At 30.6% G+C, this 12,781-nt stretch overlaps 2 protein-coding genes across 2 annotated transcripts in view; one reads left to right on the plus strand and one right to left on the minus strand.

Annotated features, from left to right (window-relative positions):
- LOC105619298 (chromatin assembly factor 1 subunit A-B-like) overlaps positions 1–12,779 on the minus strand; it is a 19,643-nt gene extending 6,864 nt beyond the window's left edge. The window contains 6 exon segments of the mRNA XM_012200820.1: positions 10,582–10,748; positions 10,827–11,248; positions 11,322–11,472; positions 11,591–11,884; positions 11,969–12,454; positions 12,704–12,779. Coding sequence (XP_012056210.1) covers positions 10,582–10,748; positions 10,827–11,248; positions 11,322–11,472; positions 11,591–11,884; positions 11,969–12,454; positions 12,704–12,779 — 1,596 coding nt within the window.
- On the plus strand, positions 7,406–9,863 carry LOC105619255 (Wilms tumor protein homolog). Its single transcript, XM_012200779.1, has 5 exons — positions 7,406–7,432; positions 7,994–8,243; positions 8,550–8,780; positions 8,959–9,104; positions 9,564–9,863. The coding sequence occupies exons 1-5, from the start codon at positions 7,406–7,408 to the stop codon at positions 9,861–9,863; spliced, it is 954 nt and encodes a 317-aa protein (XP_012056169.1).
- Positions 12,780–12,781: the final 2 nt, after the last annotated feature.

A 12,781-nucleotide genomic window follows, 5' to 3' on the forward strand; every position in this document is an offset into this window, starting at 1 on the left:
ATATATATATATATATATATACGTTAAGAAGCATGGAATGTTACTTTTGAGAATATATATATTCATACATTCTCTTCAATAAAGATAAAGCGATAAACCTTTTTCATAAAATGTTTCACACATGAAAGTAAAATCCATTAAAATTCGGAAAGATTTAATAAAATTTCAAAAATATAATAATACGTTTGATACAATTTTCGAATGATTAACTCGAATAGAAGTGTACTTATATCCGATGTTCACAAAAAGTAGTTAAAAATATATTTTAAGTTAAAACGTGATAATTTTAAGTTAGAAGTTAAGAATTTGATAATTTTATGATACACGATAATCTTAATTAGACCAAATACATGAGTATTAACGAATTAATTAATCAACATTGGCTCAACTCTTGCTAGAAAATCGGTTATTTTACGTTTTCAGTTATTTCTGCGTTTATTTATTTTAACTAATTTTGTTGTAACTTCATTATTTTACTTATTTAATTATTTTACATACTGAAGAATGGCCACATCTTGGCCGAAACGTTTATATTTATTTATGTCAACTTGAGGAATTTTTAAATAGGTATATGACTTTCACTAATTACGTTTAGCGTGTAGCTTTTTTGCTCTTTATTTATATATTATATATTTAAGTCACGTTTGACAAATTTAATTTAATTTTAAGTTAGTTTCGATCCAATGTTCAGAAAGAATCAAATCGAACTGTCTGACAAGAACCTGCGATGCGATATACGGCAGCCGATGAAAATTGATACCTGATATATAGCGCACGGGTACTGAAAGGGTTAAAGCTGCGCACGTGAGTTATGAAAGCGCGATGTTCGTGGAATATTACGTAGCGTATACGAACGTCAATGTGAGATATCGTTCCTCTGGACACAATAAAACACGAAATCAATCCGATATCCGTATGTGCCAGCGGATTAGGTGTCGATATAATTGCGAGTATCTCTTCGAGATATCTCCATTTCTTTTTTATTAAAATCTTTATTTAATCATGTTTTCTTATATATCTCCTGTACTTTAATGAATCGGGTTCTTTATGTATCACCATTATATTACTTCTTATTATTTATATATTTGTGTTATTATTTTGTATTATAAATATAGTATTGTATATATAGTATATCTACTTTTTATTTTTTATTTTTATTTTTTCTAATATTCTTCGAAATTCTATTAATGTATTTACTTGTAAAAATCAAAGTAAGAAAAGCTGTTTAAAAAAAGCTTCTTAAAAATAATTCTTAAAACATCTTAATTTTTTAGGTGCACTTTGTTAAATGCACCTCTTTGGTTCTTATACAATTTTCCGTAAAGATGCTTTAAAATTATGTATAACGTAGTAACGTATAACTTTCAATGAAGCTTCTCTTTCAGAGAAGAATAATTTTATTTTCTCGTGCACTTTTCCTCTTTTTCTATGGCTTTATTCTCGAAACGGACACAAGTGCAACGGATTCGAGCACTCGCGAAGATATATCGGATTGCTCGCGGTCGCCAGATAATAAAATGAATCCGCCAGATAAACGTGGCCGATGGATCACTGTGTCGTCACCGAGCCGTGGTCTGTTTTTCATAACACACCACGTAAACCACGATAACTATACCTTTTAGCGCCGCTTCCCCAATCTAAAACCGAATATCTACGTCAACAGATACCGAATTCTCGTGGAAATAAAAAAACGGCAGAGATAACACATTCAATATTTCATTTTTTACAAGAGGCGCAGCATTTTGTATACACAATATACACAATAATGTTACATAAGAAATAAATATTTTTATATCGCTTTCTACGCGATACGTAACAATTAATGCAATTAGCTTCTAAAACTTGTATCTGTTTGATTTATATTTTTTAGATCTAACGGAATACACCAATCAGATGCAAGAACTCACTAAGCGCTCAGTAAGCGGTTGTACTACAATACTAATACGCTTTAAAATCATAACTACGAAAAGTACTCCTGACACCGCTGATCGCATAATCTCAAAATTGGCATAAAGATAGCGTCAGAGCGTTTATCATCTCTTTGCTATGCAGCAAGAAGACGCTGCAATATACAAGGATGTTTAATTCCCAAGACTCTTTGCAATGTATTTAATATTTAATATTTCAAACGGGATTGTCTTGCGTATATCTTACATATCATCGGCTCTTAACGTTAGTCTCACGTTAGAACTACAACAATATTGCGAGACAAGAGATTGCGAGATAATATACCTCTGACATAAGTAATAACCCAAATTTGAGTCGATTATTACAAACCGCGTTAATGGTTGTAGACAAAAGTGCCAGTTTGTTGTCACTTTTATTTATATAAACTTCTGCGCTTATCAATTTTTAGAATGGTGTATTAAAGTAGAAATTAATGCTGATTGTCATATGGAGTTAATTGCTGGAGTTAATTGCCGAAAAGCTTATAATTCAATAAATATAAGACAAAATATTCTTTTCTTTTTTTTACTACAATATAAGAAAATACTGCGGATACAATATTAAATTAAATTGTATAAAATGGTTTATGCCGAAAGCGTCGTGTAAATATTATTAACAATGACTTTTTTTTAAGAAAATAAAGTTAGTGAATAAATATTTCTCACCTATTTTGTTTTTTAATTCGTTTTTAACATTATTAATCGCGTCATCATTATTTTCTATATTGCTAGAAAATAATATGTCTTAGATAATTTTTACTATAATTAATTAATCATTATTGTAACAACGTTTATAAATACAATCTCTTACTAAAAATGGCCATACAAAATAGATTGACTCAAAATGAGCCGGGATTAGGTGACAGTCAATTTTAATCTCTTTAAGTCGACATGTTTTTAGAGAATATGTTTATGAATATAATATTTCTTATAGATATATTTTTCATTTTTCGTATAGAAACTATAATACGAAAACAAATTATGTATTTTATGATTAAAATATTTTCCTTATATTACTATTATTTCACGAAATATAGAAATAAAAACTATTTTTTGTATGTTTTATTCATATAAAATATATTACTATTTTGATTTTTTTACTTGACTTTAAAATTTTGATCCTAGATTTATCATTAGCGATCTAAAAAAAAATCTTTATACTGGATACATTCCATGTAAAATACGAAATTATTCGTTTTCACCAGTTTTGACTAAAACGTTAATTTCGAGTACATCATTTCGATAAATTGATATATAATATCTAAGAGATAGATATGTTATAACGTATATAGTGATTAAAATCTTACATTCACTATTCTCTACAAAAATCATTATTTAAAACTGTGACAACCGGTCTCTACTATATAGAACATTATGGGCAGATTACTTGCGAATTGTACAAAGATTCACATTTTCACTTTCTTTAATTACTTCACAATTGCATCAAGATTGATCGGAGACGAATCAAAAGTACACTAAAAGAAATAAAGTCTGAAGAATCTTCTTATAATCGGGTGTCGAATTAATTTTACCTACATTATTTTCTGACCAAATGCGATTTTAAGCTCAACAAATGAGCAATAATACACGCAATGTTATATATCTAAGGTCAACCTCGCACTGATAAATGATCGACCGAACTCCTAATGGCGGTGGCTCTCGGGTAAGACACCTTTATCGGGTCTCGAATCGCGTTCTAGGTCAAAGCCATCAGCGAAACACAATGCGTTGCATGCGAAATCATCGGACTTGCGATTTGTTCTTGGTTTCTTTTCCTTCTCGACGTAATTCGGAAAGATTCCATCCGGTTCAACGGTTCGCGGCCGATATTACCGACAAATCAGAAAACAGCCAATATAAAGTCGGATATTCTTCATAATGATATTTCTCATCAATAACACTGATCAATAAAATTTCACTTTTCTTATATGTTAAACTGATCAGTTGAGATCTCTCATAGTATTTTTTGCACTAATTTCAAATCTATCTGTCAAAATGAAGAGAGTTCTTCGGGAAAATGCAAAAATTTAAAAATTCCTTTATCTATGCTGCTTAAGTATAAATAAATAATTCTTAGAAAATAGCTACTAAATTTAATACAATTTTCTACTTATAAAAAGCTTCGAACAAAGAGAAATAATTATAGAAAAGATTTCATACAATGATATATTAGCAAAATGTGTAAATTTTTATAAAGATACGTTATAAAGATATGTTAGTTATAAAAAATTGGTACCATAGGATAAATTCTAATCTCATTTTCAGAATCAACGTAAAAAAATACATTTAAAAAATTAGTCAAAATAACCCATTTAACAAAATTATTGTCGACTAGTAATGTAATCAATAATTTCGAATTGTATGAAATTTAACATGTAAAAAATATGATACAAACGTTTATACAAGAGAACAAAAATTTTAATTTAATTCTATGAACAATCGCTAAAAAAAAATTCTACAAAAATGTACAAAAAGATTTTTATTTCTTAATATTAGTTTCTACATAAGAAGGAATTCGAAATTTGAATAATAAATTGGCATAATAACAAAAAGACATTATGTGTCTTGCGTGGATTTTAAATATTTTCGAACATGAGATATCTTAGAAGCGTTTAGAAAAGATAATATCTCGGTCATGTACCTATGCATGCTAAGCTTTTGCAATGTATGCAATAATGTAAAAACAATATAAATATCTGCGTACGTGTTCCAATTCTAGTAGTAAAAAATTCTAAAATCTTTGAAAGAATTTTAAAAAAATTTATTTTTAACTCTTTTTATTTCTATTTCGCGAAAAAACATTTATTTCTAACTTTTCTTTTGCGATTCAAACTATTTCTCAATAATAAATAAATGAAAGTATTTCGTTCTTCGGTTCATCAAATCAAATTAATCTAATATGAATAACAAATTTTGATTACTATTAGGAGAATGGAAATAAAAAATATAATTATCGATTATAATTATGTAACAATTCGAATGCATGAAAAATTATCCGATAGATATAATAATGCATTATGTCCAGCTCAATTCGATATAGAGTTATAAAAGATTAAACATTAATTTTTATGCAAGAAAAAATTCGAATCTTGGTAAGTATAGGATGTCTTGGAAGCATTCGAGAAAAACAATGTCTCGTTTGTACATAAAAAAATTAAATTATTAATCTGATTGAATGTCTGCAATTGCTTATAAAAGTTTTATCACATCACGGGTATATATTGCGAGTAAAATGGATCACAGATTTCATAATCTCGAAGAAACTTGCATTTCCATTTGTAACAATCTTATCATAAATAGCATCCTAAATTCCAAGTTAGTGAAATTTCAGGAGTTTTTTTAGGAATTTTTTGAAATATATTAAATTTCAGGATATTTCTAGGATTCAAAGATATTCAAGAATCGCTGAATCCTTTATAATACATATAACAATAGTTCAATAGAGACAGCAACTTTGCAATTGTCATTCTTTGATAAAATTGATTTGTACATTTAGATGCAGTGAGGGACTAAGAGCAAGATCAATTATATTGATGAATTTTATAACAGTTGTAAAGATATTTTTTCTGCTAAGCGTGCAACTAATATACATTTCAAAATCCATATGTAATTTCTAAACATTTTTGCAAATTTTTACAGCAACATTTATAACCTAACGAAGCCACCACCCGACTGTTGAAAATTTCTTTAATATACTTAGCATTATAACATTTCGAGATATTTCTGTCCATGTATATGCGACTGATCGGAAAGAATCCAGCAGTCTGCTCTCCTCAAATTATATCATAAATCGAAATTGTCAATGTATTTATAGCAGCCACGTGCACGACAGTACGAAGGCATCCTCGAGATATCCTCGAAGACAAGAGAAAGAAAGAGAGAGAGGGTGTCTTCCCTCTTTCCCTCTTTCCCCAATCCGTGGCAGTGAAGAACGCGATTCGTTTGGTGAAATCAATTCTGATAGCCAGCATCCGAGCATCGCGATTATCCGGCACGCTGCCCGATTAATTTGCATCTCGAGGGACCGTAAATAAGCGGGCTAACTGCCCGATCGGGAGGGAGGAAATCAAGTTCGATGTGTATCGATTGCGAGTCGCGAGTCAACTTCAACAACCGAGTTTCATAAGACTCAAGTGATGACCGCAAAAACGATTACTTAGTTTATTTTAAAAAGAATTGTTTTTGTAATTTCTATAAGTAGCTATAAATAGTTGTCAGGATTTAAAAGCTTATATTTTAACGAGAGAAATCAAATCGAGTCGAAATCTGAGAATCTGAAAAACATTAACTTTTCCTAAATCAATAGTACTAATCATCATCGTTACTGATTATTTAAATATGAAGTTGTCATAAAAAACTTTAAAATAGATCGAGTTTTCCTAATATTTCCTCAATATTTTTAATTATTGTAACTGTCCCTTTTCTGAAACTTCTGAAGAATTTATTGTTATATCTGTCCTTCTAGGATATATTTTGGTGCTCTTATCTATTTTGACATTTTATCTTCTGTCAGATTTGACAGAAACCTTTCAACATGATTTATGGTCTCTTCGACCTTAAACCTGAACAAAATTTTTTCAAATGACTGTAAAGGAAATTCGCAATTGTTGTGAAATACTTAATCCCATTCCTAACGCGGACCAGAAGGGGATAAAATAACGACGAATTGCCGTTGAGAATGGTGGTGCCGGTGTTCTTTCTCGGTGTTCTGGGATGAGCTGGCGACGCGACGTGTACGATCGCAAGGTCCCTGGGGATCGACATGGTGACGGCGCTGGGTGGCACAAGCCAGCATCCTTATCTCAAACTGGGGACCCATACGCCACACACTCTCTCGTCATATGGTCTCGTCGACGTCCTCTCGCCTGGAGGATTCGACCACCAGTTGCAGTATTGACACGACTACCGATCGGTCGTGACGAGTGGATCGGTGTTTTCGATTCCATGTCTCTTCTCTTTCGCAACGTTCGGACGCGCGCGAAATTTTGAAGGTGTCTTGCACTCTACGGCGTTTTGTTACCAGTTTTTATTGTAATTCTGTATTTTAAAGATCTCGAAATCTCTTGATCATGAAAAGAAAAATCGCAGACGTGGCATTGTACATTTCTTAGAATGCTCATAATGCTCGCTATTACTTCTCAATTTTAAAGAGACAAATAGTACAAGATTGCGATTATGATCTAATACAAGCGGTTCTTAGTCTTCTTATCGTGCTAAATATACTGCAAATAAAAATCTATCTTTGTTAGATTCACGCGAATAATGATGCGGTGATCAATAAATAGAATCTTATTAATTGATATTGGGAAACACGATTGACAATTGAGTCAATCTTAGGAGCAATCATGTAAACGCCAGCTAGAATTATTCTGAAAGTCTTTGTTGCGTATAATCGTCAACTTGTATGAAAATTTTTTGAGATCAGCTGCATCCTAGTTTTGATTTAATTTCTCGGTATCATGATCGAGGAAGCTACGACATTCGATGTGAGTACACAACGTAATGTCATATTTAATTGCATAACTATGCGATATGTACTTTATATTTGACAATATCATACTTGACTGCATACATATATGGAAAGAATGAGTTTGTTAAAGCATCTAAAAATTTAGGTAGATACAAATCTGAAAACATAATTTTATTGGACCATCAATTACACAGAACGCTCAAACATAATGAATAATGCTGCAAAATTTACAGTTTAGCAATCAGCTTCAGCAAAATTATTTTGATAATAATTTTGATAACTTCATAAAATTGTTTTTAGATCTATATCTAGCTAAATTTTTAAATATTTTGGCACAACCGTTTTTTACGCGTATCTACTTTTTTGCATCAGTTAAATTCTATACAATTTGTTTAAGAACGGGATAAAATTGGGATAAATTTACTAGGATAAACCTGGAATAAACGAGATAAATACCTATCAAAACTATCATAAAATGAGAATTGAGTGTTGATTCACGTGTCAATATTTATAAATTCAGACTTATAAAATAATTAAAAAAAAATATATATATATATATATTTATCTTCATCTACAGATGACGGACGAGCAACTGTTCTCCGCCCTTGGCTTCACAATGGACACTAGCATCGAGAGACAGCTATTTTCCCCGACCAAGACGAATCTACCTAGCGATTACGAAATCTCGAGTACACTCAGCGATGACTTCGGAATATTCGACAATCAATTAAACATAATAAATCCGACAGATTGCTATACTGATTTAACTTGTTCTCCGCAATCATCTTGGAACGACTGGTCGACCACCAATACCCCTACATCGTCAGGTATACTTTTTTTTATAAATCTTTTTTAGGTATACTTTTATATATATATATATATATACACATATAAATTATTTGTTAATATATATTGTTAATATACATATATATATATATATATATATATATATATATATGTATATATAAAACCAGACTGCAATTAAGTTCAACATAATGCAACGTTATTCTCGTTTATTGTGAGATCTGCTTACTTTTATTAGAAAAAAATTCTAGATTTGCTATTCTAGAGATGCTCTGAGAATCTTCTAATACAAACAGACTTTTCTTAAAATGTGTGCTTAATAATCACAGGTTATTTTAGCGAATTGGGTGAATTGGATTCAGAGCTGGACTGGTGTCTAGAGAAGAGCTGGGATTCCGGTCTTCCAGAAAGAACACCATTGTGCACTGCAGGATGCGAAGGATTTTTGCATCTACCGCCTCTGTCGAATCCGCAACAGATGCCACAATATGAGGAACCATTGCTAGTACTTGGCATCGATTTACGAGCGTTGGAAAACACATTAGGAACAAATACGATAGGTACAGGATGTACATTTTAATTAAAATAACGTCAGCATTAAAGTGATGAAGCTTTTTCGATTCCGACATGAAAAGAAGAGAATAATGAGATTATATTGTTTAAAATAGCAAGATACTATTTTAAATCATTATCTTAATAATTATACATGAAGACAATTAAAATGCATCTTAATTGCAGATTATAACAACAATCAGTTAAACGACAATCTTCTAATCTCATCAGCAGCTACTGCCGCTTTAGCAACCCACGATTATACTAATCGTAGTTTAGCAAATGCGTCCGAAGATCGATGCTTCCCATGTACTTACCAAGGATGTCTAAAAGTAATCTTGAGACTTTACGAGATTTATTTGTCAGCTATATTATTAGTTATTTCATGTTCATACGGAAAGAACAATTCTATTGAAGTATCTAAAAACTTAGCTAACTATAGATCTGAAAATAATTTTGTTTCGATCACCAAAAGAATTATGTAGAACTTTCAAATAATTGTTAGAATGCTAAAACTTTTTACAGCATTGTCAACACTTAAGTATTTTATATAATTATTTTAATGATTCAATAAAATTATTTTCAACAAAAATCGTTCTTTTCATGTAGTCTTTTAAAAAATAAAAATAATTACAATCTGTGACTCATTTCTTATCTGTGAAAATCATTTTTATATCATAATCGAGTTTTTCTGAAAGATTAATGAATTTTAGATTGATTCTCTCTTAAGAAGAGTTCTATTAAAAATTGAATCCTAGTTAAAATATAATATTTATTTCTTTTCATTTTAGGTATACGCCAAAGCATCTCATTTGAAAGCTCATTTACGCCGACATACTGGCGAGAAACCGTTCGCGTGCACTTGGACCGGTTGCGTATGGCGTTTCAGTCGATCGGATGAACTGGCGAGGCACCGACGATCGCATTCGGGCATTAAACCGTACTCGTGCGAGATATGCTCGAAAAAATTTGCACGTAGCGATCATCTGGCCAAGCATCGTAAAGTGCACCGGAAAAATACCTACCCATTGTTTCACGGGGCTAGAGGACTACGTAGCGGCAAGATAAATGTTTTACCGTCAGAAATCTAAAACTCCTCTTTTAAAATTTCTTTTTAACTTAAGAAAACAAGCCAAAGTTTATCACTAAGAACACGAAACGTCTACAACATCATTTCTATATAATCGACAAATAAAGTACTTAAACTAATTCTATATAAAGATAATTTCTGCCAATTTAATGATGTAGATTGGTTTTTTTTTATATTTTCGGCGGCTAATCTTCCTTGAAGTTATAATACACTTATTTGTGTTTCTATTCAAGAATCACTAGTATTAACTCTAATGAAATAGTATCATAAATTAGTTAAGATAATCAAGAGATTATATAAATTAAGATAATGCCAGAAAATTGTTTCGAATACCAGAAAGCAAAATTAGTGCAATAAACCGAAATTACATTGAAATGAATGAAATTCATTCAATCTAGTATTAGTGCGACTAGTCTTTATTGGCGGCAGTTAACGTTATTTCGATAAAAAATTGTTATCAATGTCATATAGAATAAAATTACGAAAAAAATGCATTATTTTATATCTTATTTTTCATATGTTTTACATCGTTTATAATGTTCTTTGTAAAAATTAACAATTAAAATTGTTAATATAATCGTAATTATCGAAGACAGATTTTTGTGTGCGAATACTGGCTATTTTAATATTCAATAATTAACATTTCAAAATAAATAATTGCATTAAAGAGCATTAAAGAGCAAGAAAACAAGAGAAATCATATTATTATTAATTCTTACCTTGTCTTTTGCAAACGGCCGCCGAGAATTTATGATGCTACTTCGTTTTCGCCATGTACCCCAATACGGAGGACGGCGATTTTCGTTGAATTGCAGTAATTTCGGCCGGTGCTTCTCCAAGTTATGCGTGTTCGTTATAATGTTAGAACTGCCGTCATTGTCATCGTCTGCACAATCAATTAAATTCATTAAAATATTTTACAAATTGTATTAAGAAATTTATATATCATAAACATGATTTTTACCTAATAGGATAATTTCATCTTTTGTTTCCAATGGCCACGTTTTGGAGGAAGTACGTGGCACTATTCTTCCTTTTTTAATATCTTCGAGATATAATTCAATTTTATCTAAATCTATGTTACACTTATTATCAAACAATAATTTATCATGTTCAGTCAATTTTCTTCGACAAATCGGTGCGATTCTCATGTCGGCCTTTATTTCAAAAGGCATAAAATTTTTCACTCCAATAACACTCTCTTCCTCCACCGATTTAACCTCCTGCTTTTTAGGAACAAAAAAGCTCGCAAAATTTGAGGCAGCTTTCTGCTTCTTGCGTTCGGCTTCCAGTCGTTCCTCTTCTTTCTTTCTTTTCTCTTCTTCCTTAGCTTCTTCTCGTTTTTTCCGTTCTTCTTCTTTCGCTTCCTTTTCTTTTTGTTTTTGTCTAGAAATAAATAATTTTTTAATATAAAGGAAAGTATACAATACAAAATGCAGTAAAGTACAATTGTTCTTACTCGATCTCCATTTGTTTCTTAAGTTCCTTTAATTCTTTTTCCTTTTTCTTTTGTTCTTTTTCGATTTTCTCTTTTTCTTCTTTTTCTCTCTGCTTCTCTTCTTTCTCCAATCGCCGATTTGCTTTTTCCTCCTCCCGTTTTTTTCTTTTTCCTAGTATATAAGAAATATAAATGAATTGATATGCATATGTATATGTACAATACAATCACATCAATTTAAACTTATTTTATAAGTAAACAAAAATAAAATGTACATCTCTTCTATTTACATACCATTTTTAATTTCTGCTTCTCTTCCTTTCGTTTGATAATTTCCTGTCTCTTTTGCAATTGTTTTGGTGTTAATTTTTTAATTCTATTCTTAATATCTTTGTCAGTTTTTGGAGTAACAGGAGATGCAGGTTTGTCTGTTTCTTTATTTCTATTCGATATTGATGTATCTAACTCGCTCGAAGCCTCGTTATCCGAAGATAAAATAGTAATATCACAGTTCATTTTCTGAAGAGAAAGATCTGTATCCTTATCAACAATACTATTATCTATTTCACTTAGTTGAGACGTATCTAATTCAGATCGAATACATTGTGCGTCTAAGCTTTCATTCATACAGACTTCATTTGTTTCCTTATGTACAGATATATCTTGACAGTTTTTCTTATCTTTTAATTCAAGTAAATTATTATCATGATTATTATCTTTTTGTTCAGATAAATTATCGACATGATCACTTTTTTCAATTTCCTTATAATTTTCAATTTCTGTTTTTTTTAGAAACTTAGTTAAGGCACCAGGTTTCTGTTGAGATTTATCCAGTTTCTTATTTTTTCCTAAAGTATTTCTTTTAGATGTACTATCGATTTTCCTATCTTGCTGATCACTTTGCTCGAGATCTTCCTTTTCATCATCTAATATTATTTCAATATCTTCGCTAACATCAAGTTTTTTCTCGCTTGCATCTTCTTTTTTCTTCTCAGGTACTTTTCTGGCCGAATTTTCTTTTGTTGCAAGTTTTAACACTTTAGAGCTCTTAAGCTCTACCAAAGGCGACTTTATTTTCCTCTTCTTCGTGTTAGACTCATTATCTGTACTGTTTGGTGATTTGGAGGAACTTAATATTTGAAATGGTAGTTGTGCTAAAATAATGAAATAATTGTGTAATAAACACTTGCACTATAAATATAAATGTTACAATATATACACGATAAGTTTATTTGCATTGCTTAAATTCCCAAAAATTTTTTTCACTCAATAAATATATATTAAGATATTTAAAAACATGAAATATATATATTGAAAAGAGAGAAGATGCAAAGATGCAAAAAGTACAAGCAACACAAACTTATTTAAATGTATGCAATATATTTATAAGAAAATCAAATTACCTTGTCTCATTTTCTTTTTTTTCTTTGGCGTTACTTCTTGTATCATACAATCACTGTCTTCCATTGAACCGTCCATAC

The sequence above is a fragment of the Atta cephalotes genome, assembly GCF_000143395.1.
Source record: "Atta cephalotes unplaced genomic scaffold scaffold00020, whole genome shotgun sequence".
NCBI lineage: Eukaryota > Metazoa > Arthropoda > Insecta > Hymenoptera > Formicidae > Atta > Atta cephalotes.

Excerpts from the sequence above, each read along its gene's own strand:
- LOC105619255 (XM_012200779.1), top strand. The coding sequence starts at position 7,406 with ATGATCGAGGAAGCTACGACATTCGAT. Across the intron at positions 8,781-8,958 it reads ATTAGGAACAAATACGATAG|ATTATAACAACAATCAGTTA; the intron begins GTACAGGATGTA and ends TCTTAATTGCAG. Across the intron at positions 9,105-9,563 it reads CTTACCAAGGATGTCTAAAA|GTATACGCCAAAGCATCTCA; the intron begins GTAATCTTGAGA and ends TTTTCATTTTAG.